The 19,227-nt window shown below is 44.7% G+C and overlaps 1 protein-coding gene across 2 annotated transcripts in view; it reads left to right on the top strand.

Annotated features, from left to right (window-relative positions):
• Positions 1 to 18,988, top strand: part of LOC132833888 (sialic acid-binding Ig-like lectin 10) — a 74,133-nt gene extending 55,145 nt beyond the window's left edge. For both annotated transcript variants that reach the window (XM_060852545.1, XM_060852546.1), the window contains 8 exons: positions 1,143 to 1,496; positions 2,872 to 3,165; positions 3,660 to 3,941; positions 6,169 to 6,450; positions 11,760 to 11,856; positions 12,797 to 12,857; positions 15,478 to 15,585; positions 16,648 to 18,988. In XM_060852545.1, coding sequence (XP_060708528.1) covers positions 1,143 to 1,496; positions 2,872 to 3,165; positions 3,660 to 3,941; positions 6,169 to 6,450; positions 11,760 to 11,856; positions 12,797 to 12,857; positions 15,478 to 15,585; positions 16,648 to 16,755 — 1,586 coding nt within the window. In that variant the 3' untranslated portion in view covers positions 16,756 to 18,988. The remainder of the gene's footprint in view (positions 1 to 1,142; positions 1,497 to 2,871; positions 3,166 to 3,659; positions 3,942 to 6,168; positions 6,451 to 11,759; positions 11,857 to 12,796; positions 12,858 to 15,477; positions 15,586 to 16,647) is intronic.
• Positions 18,989 to 19,227: the final 239 nt, after the last annotated feature.

Below are 19,227 nucleotides of genomic sequence, written 5' to 3'. Positions count from 1 at the left end.
TTATCATTGTCTAACCTATCTAAACTTCTGATTAGCTTACATGTCTCAATTAAGTCACCTCTCAACCTTCTTCTCTCTAATGAAAACAGCCTCAAGTCCCTCATCTTTTCCTAGTAAGAAAATATGCGTCCAAACCAGGCAACTGCCTGGTGAATCTCTTGTGATTCCTTTCTAAAGCTTCCATATCCTTCCTATAATGCAGTGACTAGAACTGCCCGCAAAACTCCAAATATAGCCACACCAGAGTTTTGTAAAGCTGCAACATGATCTCATGGTTCCAAAACTCAATTTTTCTACAAATAAAAGCTAACACACCGTATGCTATCTTAACAACCCGATCAACCTGGGTGGCAACTTTTAAGGATTTATGTACCTGAACACTGAGGTCTCTCTGCTCATCCACACTGCCAAGAGTCTTACCATTAGTGCAGTACTCTGAAATCCTGTTACTCCTTCCAAAGTGAATGATCTCACACTTTTCCGCATTAAACTCCATTTGTCTTCTCTCAGTCCAGCTCTGCAGCTTATCTATGTCTCTCTGTAACCAACAACATCCTTCGTCATGATCCACAACTCTACCGACCTTGTGTCATCCGCAGATTTACTAACCCATTCTTCTATGCCCTCAACCAGGTCTAATCAGCTGGGTTCAAGTCGAAATGATGTGAGAGTGATGTAAGTTCTGAGAGTTCCTCATCCATTGTCCTACTTTAAAAAGCAGCACTGAAGTGTCCGCTTGTGGTGGAGTGGTAGTATCCCCAACCCTGGACTAGGAGGCCTGGGTTCAAGTCTCACCTACTCCAGAGGCATGTAATAATTTGACTGAACAGGCTGATTAGAAAATAGATAAAAGGCTTTTTTTGTAAATCAGAACTGAATGCATCTCGAATTGTGCACCGTACAGACATGGCGTTGAATGGAAGACTTGCTTCACTAAACAGAGTCCAGAGGTCCATGAGGCAATGTAGAATGACTGTGCTCCACGATACCCTTCCATCTGCTGTGTAACCTTATGGAGTTCCTTGTGTGTGCTGTAGATGGTCCACACTGCAGCCAATGTGTACCAGTGTTGGAGGGAGTGGAGATCGGTCTAGAGCATCTACAGGTCATTCAATGGTAAATACTGATATTTCTCTCCCCAGCTGGACTGGTCCAAAACTGGAAAATCAACATTCCGCTTGAGATGACAGCGCAAGAAGGTTCCTGTGCTCAGATTCCATGTAATTACAGTTGTCCTTCACATCTGGCAAGCCAAGCACGAATTGGAATCTGGTACCACGGGAAAGGTTCCATAGCTTTCCATTCCAAGCATCATGTGAAAACGTTGCAACGGTTCCGCAATCGGACCTGGCTGTCTGGAGACCTGAAAGATGGAGACTGTTCCCTGATGATAAACAACATCATGCGGGAAGATGCAGGATCTTATCACTTGAGAATAGAATTTGACAATGTAAATAGTTACAGCTATTTTTCTGCAACCAACCTTCACATTTCTGGTAAGTGCTGAGTTACATTTACTCAATAATTTACACCCAGCACTCAGTGGGAAATTACACAGAAACAGTTTATTACTGTCATGGCAATCACTTGGTAATGAGCATGATTGGACACTGATGAAGTTCTGGGTTGGGTACGTGTTGAATAATTTGGGAATGCCTTTGCAATTCAGCAGAAATCAGCAGGTGAATGTTGATGATGAATCTCCCTACTGATGCAGCTGATATTTGTCTCATAGCCGTTGATATCACACAGGTACGGGCGGCACGGTGGCACAGTGGTTAGCACTGCTGCCTCACAGCGCCAGAGACCCGGGTTCAATTCCTGCCTCAACTGACTGTGTGGGGTTTGTACGTTCTCCCTGTATCTGCGTGGGTTTCCTCCCACAGTCCAAAGATGTGCAGGTTAGGTGAATTGGCCAGGCTAAATTGCCCGTTGTGTTAATGTAGGGGAATGGGTCTGGGTGGGTTGCTCTTCAAAGGGTCAGTGTGGACTTGTTGGGTCAAATGGCCTGTTTCCACACTGTAAGTAATCTAATAAAAAAAAGGTATCTTCCACCTGAATCCAATATGTTTTTGTATTGTGCTTTGTCTAGTTTCTTCTCTCTGACCTTACTATCATGGGTGACACTGTCAGGAGTTCAGAGCTCTGACATTATCACTCTTGGATCAATGGAACGCCCGAGCCTCTCCTCCACAGCATTCCACAGAAAGTACAGCTTATTGAAACACTGTGTGTGTTATCAATTAACTGGTGATAGCTTTCCATTCAGGACAGCACCGTGGCTCAACAGTTAGCACGGCTTCCTCACAACACCAGGGACTCGGGTTCAATACTAGCCTCGGTCCACTGTCTGTGGAGTTTGCACATTCTCCCTGACTGTGTATGTTTCCTGTGGGTGCTCCAGTTTCCTCCCACAGTCCCAAGATATGTAGGTTAGGTGGATTGGCCATGCGAAATTGCCCATAGTGCCCAGAGGTGTGCAGGCTGGATTAGCCATGGGAAATGCAGGGTTACGGGGATTGGTATGTGGACCTGGGAGGGATGCTCTTTGGAGATTTGGTGTGGATTCGATGGACAGGATGCCCTGCTTCCACACTGTCAGGATTCTAATAATTCTGTCCTGAAGGAACCTCTAATACAGACTTCGATATCAATGATTAAATACATTGAATGATTAAATGTATCATTTCTATCTGGTTACTGACTGCCTCTATCTCTAATCCTGTTTAAAAGGAATTCCTTCATTATTTTAACCTCTGATTTCATATCATGAGTGTTTGTAAAAGTGCTTTCTTTCATGGGAATTTGATTCTTTTTGAACTGATGATTCCCATTTTATTTATTTAAAATAATGCATTCTCTGTGTGTTAGATTTCACAGATAAACCCACGATATTCCCTGTGGAAATTGTCGCGGGAAAGTGTATGAACCTAACGTGTACCTTCAACACAACGTGCAATGGAACACCTCCTGTCTTAACCTGGGACACTCCCACTGCTGTACCTGGATCAGTCTCAAACACTGTAACTCAGCACGGAGTCACTCTGATCTATACTTCTGTTCTAAGCCTGATCCCATCACCCAGACACCAGGGACAAACTCTCATCTGCAGAGTGAGTTATCCAACTGTTTCATCAGAGCAGACCTTCCCTCTGACAGTGCAATGTAAGTGTCCTATGAAAGAGCAAAGCTCGCACAGTACTAACTCTCTGGCAATACAGCCAGCCCTCAGAGCTAATCCTCTAATGCTGCAGTACTATCTCACTACTGACACTTTGACAGCACTCCCTTAGTACTAATCCTCAAACAGTGCAGTGCTTCCTCATTACTGACACTCCAACAAAGCAGCACTCCCTCAATACTAACCCTCTGACAGTGCGGCACTCCCTCAGTCCTGACCCTCTGACAGTGCAGCACTCCCTCAACACTGACCCTCTTGAAAGTGTGACACTCCCTTATTACTGACCCTCAGACAGCCTGGTATTCCCTCAGGACTGAACACTTGACAAAGAGGCACACCCTCAGTGCTGAATTGAAGCTTGTGTCTAGATGAACTGTTTTCTGATGAAGGAAGCTGCATTGATATCACTCCTTTCGCATTGTCACTGCTTTTCACTGCTTCAAAGTAATTGTAATTGAATTTGTTTTACTTGTTTCAGATCCACCACAGAATCTCTCAGTTGTATCCCTTAATGTGAGGAAAGATTCATTAATCAATGTAATTGAGGGGAATTCCGCAGTGATAATCTGCTCTGTTGAGAGCTTCCCAGCTTCTAACCTGACGTGGAGACATCTTAATGTCACAATGAACAGAACAAGTTCTAGCAATGAGCTGTGGTTGGAGATTCCTCATATTACATCCAGGGAGACTGGAGACTATCAGTGTGTGGCAGAGAATGAACATGGAGCAGTGGAGGGCTCCATTGCCATCACTGTGCAATGTGAGTGTACACACTTTCTAAATTCCTGTCAGAAATATATATGAAGACACAGAGACACACACCCACTTATGAATTATCTCTCATTTGTACAGTGCAGTGTCAGTGTTGACTTTGAATCTGTGTTGAAGGAATGCAAATGTTATAGATGAGAAGGGCCTGTAATAATTGAGCAGCCTCCTCTATGGAAAATTGTAGATTTATCCCTCAATACTCCATTGATCAAAGACATTTTACCGGCTGCCACATTATTTGGCAACTACCTGAGACAGTGAAAGGCATTTCCTTTCTTCTGCAATGCTGAGTGTCTTCACTGATGGGACAATGTAAATACAGCATGACAGCTTAAATAGACAGAAGAGTGTGGAGTATTGATGTGCACCAGGGGAACTGTATTCCTCACTTCATCCAGCCTTGGCTCAAACATAATCAAATCATGGGGAATTTCAGAGATTGAGATGGTTGCCTTTAACATCAGGCCCACACCTGACTAAATATGGCTCAAGGATCCTGAGCAAAACTGGAATGAATGGGAATCAGCAGAAAACTTGCTATTGGTTGGATTCATACCTGGCACAGAGGAAGATGGTTATGGTTGTGGGAGGTCAGTTATCTCAGCTCCAGGACAGCTCTGCTGGAGTTCCTCAAGGAAGTGTCCTCAGCCCAACCATCTTCAGCTGGTTCATCAATGGCCATCCCTCCATCATAAGGTCTGTTGCACAGATACTGAAGCAATCCTTATGTGAATGTAATAGGGTTTGGACAAAATCTAGGTTTAGTCCGACATTTGTCAAGTGCCATTCATGACATACAAATACCATCTGCAGAAAGGGAAGATCTACCATTATCCCTTGACATTAATTGGTGCCAACATCGCTGAATCGCCTACGATCAACATCCTTGGGGCTTACCATTGGTTGGAAAGATAACTGAACCAACCATATAAATATAGTGATTCTAAGAGCAGGTCATAGGTTAAGAATCCTGGTGTGAGTAATTCACCTCCTGTTTTCCCAAATTCTGTCCACCATTCACAAGGCACAAGTCAGGAGTGTGATGGAATACTCCTCACTTGCCCTGGACGGATGCAATTCCAATAACACTCAAAACTCTGCCCAGGACAAAGCAGCTGCCTGACTGGCACCATATCCACAACCCCATGTTTAGAATACAGCGCACAATTCTGGTGGCCCTTCTATTGGAAGGACGTTGTTAAACTTGAGAAGATACAGAGAAGACGTACAAGGGTGTTGCCAGGATTGGGGGCTTGAAAGATAGGGAGAGGCTGAATGGACTGGGTTTTTTTTCTCCCTGGAGCATTGGAGGCTGAGAAGTGACCTTATGGAGGCTGATAAAATCATGAGGAGCACAGATTGCCAAGGTCTTTTCCCCAAGATTTGGGAGTTCAAAACTGAAATGGCATAGTCTTAAGGTGAGAAACGAAATATTTGAGAAGGACCTAACGGGTAACTTTCTCATGGAAAAGAAGATGCATGTACAAAACAAGTTGTCAGAGGAAATGGTGGAGGCAGGTACAATGACAGCATTTAAAAGACATGTGGATGGGTATATATATCGGAGGGCTTTCGAGGAATATGGGCCACAAGCTGGCAAATGGGACGCGCTTAGTTTGGGACGTCTGGCTGGCACAGAAGTGTTGTAGCGAAGAGTCTGTGTCCATAATATATGACTCTATGGTGCATTCACTCCCTCCACCATGAATATTCAGTAGCAACGGTGTGTACTATTGACAAGAGGCACTGCAGAAATCTGGGAAGATTCATAGACAGCACCTTCAAAACCCATGACCACACAGAACAGGGGCTACATGTACATGAGAATCTCCTGCAAATTCCACTCCAAACCACTCATCATCTTGAGTTGGAAATATATCGCTTTTCCCTCAGTGTCACTGGGACACACGCACACACACGTACACACAACCCCTCCCCTCTCCAACCATCCCCCGCCTTCAACTGTGACATTCTGAGGATGTGGACCATACTTACTTTCTTCACCTTTTGTCCACTGGGGTGAGAGTGAAATGCAGCGTGATGATTTAGACAGGTAGTGTCCATCAGAAATGTCACACAGAAACTTAGATTGCAGAAATGTTATTGCTAATGCATAATGACATTAGACAGAGAGAGAGAGAGAGAGAGAGAGAGAGATGAGCAGGGGGTATTGCTGTGCACTGGTAGCTCACAACAAATTCTTTCTTTGCTTGTAGACACCCCACGGAATCTTGTGATCACTTCTATTCATGTCATTAAAGATTCATCCATCAGTGTAATTGAGGGGAATTCCACAGTGATAATCTGCTCTGTCGAGAGCTCCCCTGCTTCCAACCTGACATGGAAACATCTTAATGTCACAGTGAACAGAACAAGTTCCAACAATGAGCTGTGGTTGCAGATTCCTCACATTACGTACAAGGCGACTGGAGACTATCAGTGTGTGGCAGAGAATGAACATGGAACAGTGGAGGGCTCCATTACCATCACGGTAAAAAGTGAGTTCTCAGACTTTATCAGCTTTTATTGGTCTCCGTGATGTGTGCATTCCTGATAGCACTGACATTTCTTGACCATTCCTAATTGCTCCTTGAGAACCTAGCCGTTAGCTACCTTCTGGATATGACTGTGGTTCGGAGGGTTGGGGTTATCATACTGTATTGTTTAGAAACAAGATCCAAGATTTTGACTCAGCAACACTGAAGGAATTGTGATATAGTTCCAAGAAAGGATGATGTGGAAACATGGAGAACAAGATGAGTAATAGGCAATTCAGCCCATCAAATCTGCTTTGCTGTTCAACATATTTTTGGTCGACCCTCTATCTCATAGTCCCATTCCCATCATACACAATGACACCTTTAGCCTTTGTAAGTCTACGTTTTTCTGAAACATATTCAGTGGCTTGGATTCATAGCCTTCTGTGGCAGATAATTGCTGCAGGTTCACCTCTGATCAAAGAAATGTCTTCATGTTTCAGTCCAAAATAGCCACAGTTTGAATCCGTGACCCCTTGTTCTGGATTCCTGATGAAAGGAAATATCATCCCTGCATCCAGTCTATCTAGACCTGCCAGATTTGTATATATGTCTTCGAGATTCCCTCTTATTCTTCGAAAAACCCAAACAACAAAGCTGCCATCCCAGAAATCCAGTCTTGTGAACCTTCTCTGTAGGTATATCTTTTCTGAGGTAAGGGGGACCAAAATATTCCAGGTCTGGCTTCACAAGAGCCCTGTGCAGCTGCAATAAGACTTCTTTGCTCTGTTTTCAAATCTTCTTGCAATGTATGCCACCGCACCACTTCCTTTCTTCATTGCTTGTTGTACTTGCATGCTTGCTTTCATTGCCCAGGGCACAAGGACACCCATGCCTCTTTTTACATTAACCTTTCCATCTGTTTAAATAATACTCTGCCATTCTGTTTTTCTGATTGGAGTTGACAACTTCACCCGTATTCACATTCTCCTGCATCTGTCATATATGGAATCAGATATTACAAGAGGACATAGCTTTAAATTAAGGGGTGGTAGGTATAGGACAGATGTTAGGGGTAGATTCTTTACTCAGCGAGTCGTGGGTTCATGGAATGCCCTGCCAGTAACAGTGGTGGACTCTCCCTCTTTATGGGCATTTAAACGGGCATTGGATAGGCATATGGAGGATAGTGAACTAGTGTAGGTTATGTGGGCTTGAATCGGCGCAACATCGAGGGCCAAAGGGCCTGTACTGCACTGTATTTTTCTATGTTCTATACATTCATCCACACACTCAATTTGTCTAAATCATCTCGAAAGCTCTTTGCATCCTCCTCATAACCCCAACTAGTTACTGTTGATGGAATGTGTCGTGGAAATATTGCATTTAATTCCCTCATCCGAATCATTGCTGATATGTAGTGAATAGCTCGGACCCAAGCGCTGCTCCCTATGATATCCTATTTGTCACTGCCTTTCTTCTGAAAATGACTGATTTATTCCTAATCTCTATTTCCTGTCTGTAACCAGTTCTCAATCCATATTACCACCAGTCCAACACACTTTGATTTTTATACACTCGCCTCTTATTTGGAACTTTACCAAATGTTTTCTAAAAATCCAAATTCAAATTCATTGATTCTCCCTCATTAGTTAGCTCCTTAAAAACTACAACAGTTTTCCTATTCGTATATATGTTGAGTTTGTGTAACCCTGTTGCTATTTTCTAAACTTCCTGTTGTCTGTTTGTCACAGAGTTGTTCAGAAATCCAGCACAGAAACAGACCCTTCGGTCCAACACATCCATGCTGACTAGACATCTTAAATAAGTCTAGTTGCATTCGCCAGCATTGGGCCCGTATCCTCTAAACCTTTTCTATTCATATACCCAGCCAGATGCCTTTTAAATGTTGTAATTGTACCAGCCTCCACCACATCCTCTGGCAGCTCACTCCATACATGCACCACCCTCTGCGTGAAAAGGTTGCCCCTTCAATTCCTTTTAATTCCTCCCCTTCACCTTAAATCTTAGTCCTCCAGTTTCGGACTTTCCCAACCTGGGGAAAAGACCTTGTCAATTTACCCTATCCATGCCCCTCATGATTTTATAAACCTCTACAAGGTCAACCCTCAGCCTCTGATGCTCCAGGGAAAACAGCCCCAGTCTTTTTTTGATTAGATTAGACTTACAGTGTGGAAACAGGCCCTTCGGCCCAACAAGTCCACACCGACCCGCCGAAGCGCAACCCACCCATACCCCTACATTTACCCCTTACCTAACACTACGGGCAATTTAGCACAGCCAATTCACCTGACCCGCACATCTTTGTGACTGTGGGAGGAAACCGGATCACCCGGAGGAAACCCACGCAGACACGGGGAGAACGTGCAAACTCCACACAGTCAGTCGCCTGAGTCGGGAATTGAACCCGGGTCTACAGGCGCTGTGAGGCAGCAGTGCTACCGTGCCGCCCACATTTCAGCTTCTCCCTGTAGTTCAAACCCTCCAATCCTGGCAACATCCTTGCTAATCTTTGATGAAGCCTTTCAAGTTTCACAACAACCTTGCGACAGGAGGGAGAGCAGAATTGCAAGCAGTATTCTAAAAGTGGCCTAACCAATGTCCTCTATAGCCACAACATGACCTCCTAACTCCTATATTCAATGCACTGACCAATAAAAGCAAGCATGCCAAATGTCTTCTTTACTTTCTTATCCACTTGCGACTCCACTTTCAAGGAACTATGAACTTGCACTTCAAGGTCTCTTTGTTCAGCAACATTCCCCAGGACATTATCCTTAACTATATAAGTCTTGCCCTGATTTGCCTTTCCAAAATGTGGCACCTCACATTCATCTTAAATTAAACTCCATCTGCCATGCCACGGCCCGTTGGCCTATCTGATCAAGATCAAGATCCAGTTGTAACCTTCTTCGTTGTCCAGTGCACCTCCAATTTCGGTGTCAATGCAAACCATAGCTCCACATGCACATCCAAATTATTTATGTAAATGACTAAAAAAAGTGGAGCCAGCACTGATCTTTGTGGCACACCACTGGTCACAGGTCTCCAGTCTGAAAAACAACCCTCCATCACCACCTTTTGCCTTCTACCTTTGAGCCAGTTCTGTATGTATATAAATGTCCCCTATTACTGATGTTAGGCTAACCAGTCTGTGACTCCCTACTTTGTTCAGCAGCAGGGCTACATTTGACAATTTCCAATCTCCTATTTCTCCTCCACCATTTCTACAGCCACATCTTTAGTGTCTTGGCTGTAGATTATCAGGCCCTAGGCATTGATCAGCTTTCAGTCCCATTAATCTCACTGGAGTTTTTTTTTAACTAATGCCAACCTTCAATTCCTACTTCCGAAAACACCTTGCGTGACTTAAGGAGAACTTGTGTTTCCATGCAGCATCCTTCCAAGTGACCATGGTTATAGGTTTGACCAGTGCTGCCGAAGGAACGTTGATGAGATGCATATTAAATTTTGTAATGTGCACTGCCCTCACCTGTGCATATGTGGTTGAGAAAATGAACTTCAGTTATGGTGAATGTGGTGCCAACCAAACAGCTGCTTTGTCCTGGATGGTGTCGAGCTTCTTGTTGTTTGAGCTGCACCCAGCCAGGGCAAGTGGAGAGGATTCCATCACACTCCTGACTTGTGCCTCATGAATAATGGACACATTTTGAGGAGTCAGCATTGAGGTCCTCACCGCAGCATTCCTAGCCTTTGATCTGCTCTTGTCACCACACAATTAACAATTGCCAGACTGTTCTCAGGGCTCACAGCTGTTAGTGTACCCAATGTCTTTAGCCATCTCTTCACATCGTGTGGAGTGAATCAAATTTGCTGAAGACTGGAATCTGTGATGCTTGGAACCTCTAGAGGTAGCCAAGATGGATCATCCACATGCCTTGTCTTTTGCACAGAATAACTGGGCTCTCCCATCGCTGAGGAGGGGATATTTCTGCAGGCCCGTCCTCCAATTATTGTTTGATTTTCCTCCGACTTTCATGGCTGGATGTGGCAGCACGGCAGAGCTTCATTCTGTTCCATTGGTTGTGGGATGGCTTAACTCGGACTATTGCTTCTGTTATTCTGCATACAGACCTTTGTATCATCTCATCAGTTTGCCACCTTCATGGAACCAATTCTTTCTGATATAAATGTAGTATATAAATATTATATTCATAAACATTTCTTGTATAGATCTTACACATATGGACAAATATCGCTTCACCAGGTTAGCATGAGGAGACCTACTTCTGAACGCAATATCCAAAAATAGTATTGGAGCCATTCATAGAATCATATAGAGCCAGAACACTGGAGGGGGTGCAAAGGTTATTCACCAGGATGTCGCCTGGGATGGAGCATTTCAGTGATGAAGCATTTCAGTGATGAAGAGAGGCTGTCTAAGCTTGGGGTGTTTTCTTTAGAACAAGGAAGGTTGAGGGGGACACCTGATCGAGGTTATATTTAAGAGGTTGTGGTTCTGTTCGCCGAGCTGGAAGTTTTTGCTGCAAACGTTTTGTTCCCTGGCTAGGGAACATCATCAGTGCTATTGGAGCCTCCTGTGAAGCGCTGCTTTGATGTTTCTTCCAGTATTTATAGTGGTTTGTTCTTGCCGCTGTCATAGGACAAGCCAGACAGAGAACAGCCAGGGAATTCCTAGAGGCATGGCATTCATCCACAAACTCCATTAACAGACACATGGACCTGGACCCCATATACAAACCACTACAGCCGAAACTGACACCCGGAAGCAGCAAGAACATCCATCAACAGACACATCGACCTGGACCCCACATACAAACCACTACAGCTGAAACTGACACCCGGAAGCGGCAAGAACAAACCACTATAAATACCGGAAGAAACATCAAAGCAGCGCTTCACAGGAGGCTCCAATAGCACTGATGATGTTCCCTAGCCAGGGAACGAAACGTTTGCAGCAAAAACTTCCAGCTCGGCGAACAGAACCACAACAACGGACACCCGAGCTACAAATCTTCAACCAGACTTTAAATATTTAAGAGGGGTATGGATCGGAAGGATAGAAAGCAGCTGTTGAAGGGTCAATATCAAGGGGCTATTGTTTTGAAGTTGAAAGGCAAAACATACTTGGATGAACTCGTGCATTCAAGGGAATAGGCCTTGTGCAGTAAAATGGAGCAAATGCAAGTAATGGTATAAACATGATCGACCAAAGGTCCTCTACAGTATGATTCCATGAGTCTCTGAGTACAAAAAAGGCTCTTCAGCCGATCAAGTCTGTATCACTAAAACTATGCAAAATCTAAATTCACTGGCTGTTTTTCCAGGTCGAAATTTCAGTGCTTGGAAAACAGGATTGCTTGGAGCTGGAATCATTTTGATTGTCGGACTGAGTGGATTCGTCACCTTCAAGTGTGTGAGAAAGTAAGTACAAAAGGTTCACTTGCTGCCTTTGAACTCACAGCAGCTCCTCAGCACCTTTCACATTTCAAAAATACTGAAGAGCTACTGAAGTGCTTTGATGTTCAGTCACTGTTTAGTAATCCTTCAAACAGTATTCATTTGGCTTTAAAATGTGTTTTGATCTCCTCAGGTTGTGAAAGGAGCCATCTAACTGTAGACCGGGGAATACTGGAGATACTCAGCAAGTCTGGCTGCAGCTGTGGAGAGGGAAACAGAGTTAATCTTTACAGTCCAATATGACTCTTCTTTGACAGTCATTCATAGATTGTCCCAACTACTGACCTGAACGAGATGAAAAGCCATATTGAACTCCAAACGTTCACTCTGTTTCTCTGTCCACAGACTCTCCCAGACCTGCTGAGATTTTTCCAGTATTTGCTGTTTTCATTTCAGGTCTCCAGCATCAGCAGCATTTTGCTTTTATATAAATGCAAACCTCTCTGTCATCAGTGGATGCATCCCTTTCCATTTTCACCTCCTCAGTTCCCCTCTCCTTTCTCTACTGATGCTCTCTACCTCATTCTCATTTTCATTGTCTGGCACATTGTTCAGTTTCTCACTGTTTCAAAGAGCATGTGGAGTTGAAATGCCCATCAGCCATGATTGAATGGCGGAGTGGACTCGATGAGCCGAATGGCCTTACTTCCACTCCTATGTCTTACGGTCTAACATCTGGTCCTGCAGAAGTTCCCTCATTGTCCTCTGGAGGGAGCAGTGAAGTAAATCTCAATGTCAATAATTGCCTGCCCAACACTGCAATATGGTTAGGAAACAAGACACAAAGAGTTAATGATTTACTAGCAATGAAAGATAAAGGTCCTGCATTTCAGAAAAAGTACCTTCATACTCTTCCCTACTCCCTGATCTGACCCATAGTGACTATTTCTAATTAAATACACAGAGTGAAAAGCAGAGAAAGAAGTCAAATAGACATCAGAGGGGAGCAGTCTGATAAGTCCAGGGTAAGTAAAGTACTTGTCAGAATTCAATTCCTCAACCAACATTTTCCCGTATTGATGTTGATGACTTTATAAAGCAGACTCCAATGATTGATACCTTTGAAATAATTTTGCTTAGTGTTAAAATCTGGGGTGGAAGGCTCAACTCTGCAGTATTGAACATCTTTTAATCCCATTCTGAGGGTAGGCTGCACAGGCTAAGCAAAGCTTGAGGTTCCTCGAGACTAGAACATTAAAGGCTGAACAAAATGATTAAGATAATAAAAGGATTGTTTTGTAGTACAGAAGTCCATTGTTGCTAAAAGGAGACAAGGCAAAACTACCCAACATGATAACAGCTCGCCGATCATCTGTGTATTGTGAACACTCATTAAAGGACCACTGTGATGTGCCCAGTCTAATTCAGAATACTCTGGAAGGGGAAGCTGACGCAAAGAACAGTATGAACAATATGAGAAGCTCGCTTTCTCACGCTGCTACTCTGCTGAAAACCCCATGAGTGGTTTGCTCCACTAACAAGGTCAGGGGTCAAACTGAAAAGATGTTTTGCCGACCACACTGTACAGCAGGTTAGTGAGGCAGAGTGATGCTAATAGTGAAGCTTCAATTCCTGCACCAGCTGAGCTTACCATCGTGGTCCAACCTTTGCAACCTTGACTCTGGCCTGAGCTGTGACCAACCCTCAGGTCAAACTCATTGTGAGTCATCTCTCTCTCTCTGTGTCTCTCTCTCTATATATATGAGAGATTGGGACTATGGTCACTTTACCTTTTTACAGCAATGTAATGTATGCATTTTGACACCAGGTATGCAGGCTGAACCGCCCAACAAATGGCAGTCCGATGCAAACACATCCCATTTGGGATGGTTGATGGTGTATAAGCTGCGAGCCTCAGGAAAATATCTCCAACCTTAAACTTGGTCGAGCAGGGCAGTCAGGTTTGTGAAATGTGGGTAAGAGGTAGAACTGGGCAGTGCGGGGTTCCAACACAATGACGTTGGTGGTTGTGGTGAGGTGATGAAGTTGTGGGTGGTCTGGGAGATGATAGTTTTGTGATGGGATGTGAGGTCATGCTCGAGAGGGCAGTAGGAGAAGGTGTCTGTCAGTCGTCGCCTGGCTTCAGTAGTGTGCCAAAGTATCACTGCATCCCCCTTGTCCGCTGCTTTGATGCTGAGGTTGGGGTTAGAGTGGAGGGAGTGGAGGGCTGCGCATTGTGAGGAGTAGAGGTTGCAGTGGTGATCATGTTGAGGCGGTCAGTATCACAGCAGCAGTTGAGATGACTAGATCGAGTGTGCAGCACGGGGTGTCCAAATAGATGGAGTATGTTGGGGGCAGGCGAAGGGGTCCTCAGAGGGTGGTTGGGAGTCCTAATGACAAAAGGAATCAGGGAGATGGAAGAAAAATCTGATATTGCAACGTGTGAAATTCATTGATCGGGAGTGTAGTGGGATGAAGGTGAGACCTTTACTGAGGACTGATCGATCATCCTTACTGAGGGGGAGGTCTGTGGAGGAGGGAAAAACACAGCAAGGTTGGGACCTAGGACTTGGTGTAGATCTGAAGTTGGGAGTGGGGCAGAGACTGTCTCTGGAGTGGATGTGGTCATGGTGTCATCAGTAATATCACCAAAGGAAGTGATGCACACCGTGGGGGTCAGGGGACAGAAACGATGCATTTGGTGGCACCCTCAGAGGCAGAGGTGATGTGCCAGGAAGTCTTCATGGTGGTTTCGGCAGTGGTGGATCTCGCAGCGGTCGCGGAGGCAGTGGTACTGGTGAAGATCACAGAGGCAGTATAGTTGGTGATGGCTGCGGTCTGTAGGGCAGTGGAGGTAGGAAGTGGCATCATCATTTGTCGTGTTGGTGGTGGCTGTAGCAGCCACATGGCTAATGGCATCCAAGTGGTTCCGGAGACTGGGAGAGGGTTCTAGAATGATCGAGGTATCTCAAGTTTGGAGGTACCTATGTGAAAGTTTGGTGTACTTAAGTTCTGTGATGTCCAATAAACTGGAGAAAAAGTGTTTGTTGAGTGTGTGGATTCTTCTCAGGATGAAGAGCAGCAGAGGTCCTTTGCAGGTCTGGGAGAGTGTGGCCCTGAGCTGGGGCAGGGCTGACTGCAGGGAGAGTAGGTGTCGGCGCATGGTTGTGAACATGGGGCAGAGGATCCAGTGGGAGAACCATTTCTGGAGGCTTTGGATTTGCTGTAGGTAGTAGTTGTCCTGCTCCAAGCCAATGACAGTCCAAAGAACCTGCACTGACATCCCCTGCTTATAAATTTGTGCCCCGTTGTCCATGGCTGTTTCTTGAGCCCTCATCCTGATCAGTGTCGATCTAAATCTCTGATTTTATATCTCCTGTTAGGAATGGTTCACAGATTTGGTACAGAGAGACAATTACTTCTGACGGTGTGATATTGGGGCTGGGGGCAGTGATAGGTGAGGGGGAGGGAAGGTTGCATTTCATAACAAGGGAGACAGGAACAGCAAATCCTCAAAATTATAGCCAAGGTGCTCAGGATTGACGTCAGGAAACATTTCTTCAAATCTGGTACTTGCTCCAACAATAATCAGAGCAGATCCAGATGCTGTTCATTCTCCCTGTGTCTGTTCTATTTCCAATCCAGGAGAGAAAGAAGATGAAACAAGAAAATGAAGCTAAATATGCTGTCAGTGCATGCCAAGGTCCTAATTATGAAAACTGTGAGCTTGATTTGGTTTTTAGAAGTCACAAGGTGAGCAACATACCACCAAATGCACAGGCACACTTCCTCCACTTAGTTCCATTACTGACATGTCTGGTCCAGTCGTGACTCTGCAATCACTTATACAACCAAACCCCTGAACTCAAAACTGCACAACTCCTACCATTCAGTATTGATAGTCAAACCTCACACTAGTCAGTGCCAATAATCAAATCCCACACAGTTCAGTATCAGTAATCAAATACGACTCTGTTCAGATAACTTGAGTCATAGAGTCATGGAGATGTACAGCACAGAAACAGACCCTTCAGTCCAACTCATCCATGCTGACCAGGAATTCTAAATTAATCCCATTTTCCAGCACTTGGCCCATATGCCTCTAAACTCTTTCTATTCATGTACCCATCCAGATGCCTTTTAAATGTTGTAATTGTAGCAGCCTCCACCACATCCTATGGTAGATCATTCCATACACGCACCACGCTCAGCGTGAAAAAGTTGTGCCTTAGGTCTCTTTTACATCTTTCCCTTCTCACCCTAAACCTATGACCTCTAGTTATGGGCTGTCCCACCCCAGCAAAAAGACCTAGTCTACTTGTCCTATCCATGATCTTATAAACATCTGTAAGATCACCCCTCAGCCTCTGACCCTCCAGGGAAAATAGCACCAGCCTGTTCAGCCTTTCCCTATAGCTCAAATCCTCCAACTTTGGCAACATCCTTGTACAATTTTCTGAACCCTTTCAAGTTTCACACCATCCTTCCGATAGGAAGGAGACCAGAATTGCACACCATATTTCAAAAGTGGCCTAATCAATGTCCTGGACAGCCGCAACATGATCTCCCAACTACGAAACTCAGCACTCTGACCAATAAAGGATAGCATACCAAAGGCCTTCTTCACTATCATATCTACCTGCGACTCTACTTTCAGGGAGCTATGAACCTGCACTCCAAAGTCTCTTTGTTCAGCAACATGCCCTAGGACCTTACTATTAATGGATCTATTGGGGGTAAAATTTCTATTCAGGTGAATAATGCTAACATTGATCACTCTGATTGTTGTTTTGCTCATTTCCATTTTTATTGCAGAGGAAAGTTGAAGAAGTGAAATCAAATCATAATGTCCATGTGCACCAAAAAGATGACGTCTACGCAAACTGCAATTTTAAGGACGAGGCTGTGTATGCGAATGTCTAAACTAAATAAGATTGAGAAATATTCAGCATGGGGACAACACAGATTGAGGGAATATTTTTAAACTCCAACTTATTTTCTAAAATCCACAGGAATCATTCCCAAGAAGTACTTTGAAATTTTTCATTGTCATGTGCTGGCGTTTCTCAGAGGTGATGTGTCAGAGTTGAGTGATGAGGTGTCCAAGATGTGTTGGTCTGGATTTCATTTCAAACATCCTTCTTCTACATTATCTCCAACAGCAAGGAATGTCCTTCTGTCCGTTGGGATTGTCAATGTCTTTCGATCTTGATCTAACTTCTGCCAAGATTGAACAGACGTATTCAACTCTGCGCCAGTTCCCTTCCTTGCACTCATCCACTGGGTCAACGTTCCTTGAACCCTCACCTCCGCCCTAGCCCAGAACTGCCATTTCCGCCCACTTTCTGTTCTACCACCTCTCATGCTCTCTCCAAGTTCACAACTGTCTCCTTTTCCCTCTATCCAGTTTCCACTAAACGTTGATCACCCAACATTCCCTCCTGGCTCTCATGTGAGCCAACGTTGTGATGGTTCACTCTCTTCAGTAACTGGTCCCCTCTCTCTTTGAAGTCTCCCACCCACACCGTTCCCCTCCAAAAATGACCCTTCACTCCTTAAACCCCCTGCTTCAGATGCTCAGAAAACCCAATCTCTTTGATCAAACTCTTATCCACCAGTATTAAACCACAATCCCTTGCCCAATTCTAACCAAGGCAGACTTACATTTGTGTAGCACCTTGGACCACTGCAGAACTTTTCAAAAGCGCTTCAGTGAATTAAGTAGTTTTGAAGTGCTGCCATCTTTGCAACGTAAGATTCCATAAAACATCATGCGATTGTGAGACATAAAGTTTGCTTTTATTGATGCTGATTGGGAAATTGGGTCGCAGGACATTGGGAAGATGAACACTTGCTCCTTTTCCAAATATCGCCATGGGATTTCCCACATCCACTTGAGCAGCCCTCCCTCAGCACTGACCCTTTGACAATGTGGCAGTCCCTCAGCACAGACCCTCCGATAGTGCGGCGCTCCCTCAGCACCGACCCTCTGACAATGTGCCGATCATTCAGCATCGACCCTCTGACAATGCAGCACTCCCTCAGCATTGACCCTTTGACAATTCGGCAGTTCCCTCAGTGCTGACTCTCTGGCAATACAGCGCCCCCTTAGTACTGACACTCTGACGGTGTGGCACTTCCTCAGCACTGATCCTCTGACAATGCAGTGCTCCTTCAGTACCGGCCCTCTGATAGTGCAGCATCCCTTCGATGCTGACCCTCTGACTGTGGTACTCCCTCAGTACTGACCTCTGACAGTGCAGCACTTCCTCATTACTGACCCTTCAACATTACTGCCTCAATACTGATCCTTTGACATTGTGGCACCCCCTCAGTTTTGACTCTTCAGCAATGCAGGACTCCCTCAGTAGTGTTCCTCCGACATGTTGGCACTCCCTCAGCGCTGATGGTCCAGCAGTGCATTAGTCCCTCAGTACTACCCTCAGACAGTGCAGCACTCCCTCAGTACTGATCCTCTGCAACATTCCGTCAGTACTGATGCTCGGACAGTGCAACAGTCTCTGAGTTTTGACACTTTAATAGTGCAGCATGCACTCTCTACCACATGGAAATTTGAACTGGATTAATTTTGATGGATGATGCACTTTTTGATGTGTAATTATATTTGGATCTTTTCTAAGTGTGGGTTCCGGCTGCTGTTGTATTTGAATCAATTTTCATTTTGTTGTACATGATGAAAATAGTTCTCTCAACAAAACCCAAAGAAAGCAGGGTCAGATCAGAATTAGACCATGTCAGTATAATGTCCTCACCACTTTCTTGTCCAGCAGTCTTATCATATTTCCATATGATAGTCCCAATTTTGTATTGTCAGCTTTGGTCGTACAGTCAAAAAAACAGTAACCTCGAAACAGGAAGATGATATGATTTGTGAAGTTGGGAGACTCTGTACAGCATAGGCTGAGGAATTGGGAGATGTGAATCACAGATCATACAGAACCAACATTGGAAAAAGGGTATTATTACAATATGACCTGTTTACATTGACATTATCATTGCAATACTGAAGAGCAGGAGAAAGTGAGGACTGCAGTTGCTGGAGATCAGACTCGAAAAGTGTGATGCTGGAAAAACACAGCAGTTCAGGCAGCATTCAAGGAGCAGGAGAATCAACATTTTGGGCATAAGCCCTTCATCAGAGATGTGGGGGGGAGGGGGTGATGGAAGGGGGCTGAGAGATAAAGAGTAGGGGAGTGTGGGCCTGGGGGAAGGTAGTTGATAAGGCGATAGGTAGATTCAGGTAGGGAGGGCGATGGTGATAGGTCGGAGCAAAGAATCGAGTAGATGAGTGAGAAAGATGCTGGGCAGATCGGACAATTCAAGAGGGTAGTGTCTGGGTGGAGAGTTTGATCTAAGATCTGGTGGAGGGAGGGG

Source organism: Hemiscyllium ocellatum, chromosome 38 (assembly GCF_020745735.1).
Source record: "Hemiscyllium ocellatum isolate sHemOce1 chromosome 38, sHemOce1.pat.X.cur, whole genome shotgun sequence".
In the NCBI taxonomy this organism is placed as follows: Eukaryota; Metazoa; Chordata; class Chondrichthyes; order Orectolobiformes; family Hemiscylliidae; genus Hemiscyllium; species Hemiscyllium ocellatum.
This window is presented reverse-complemented; position numbering and strand designations above follow the sequence as displayed.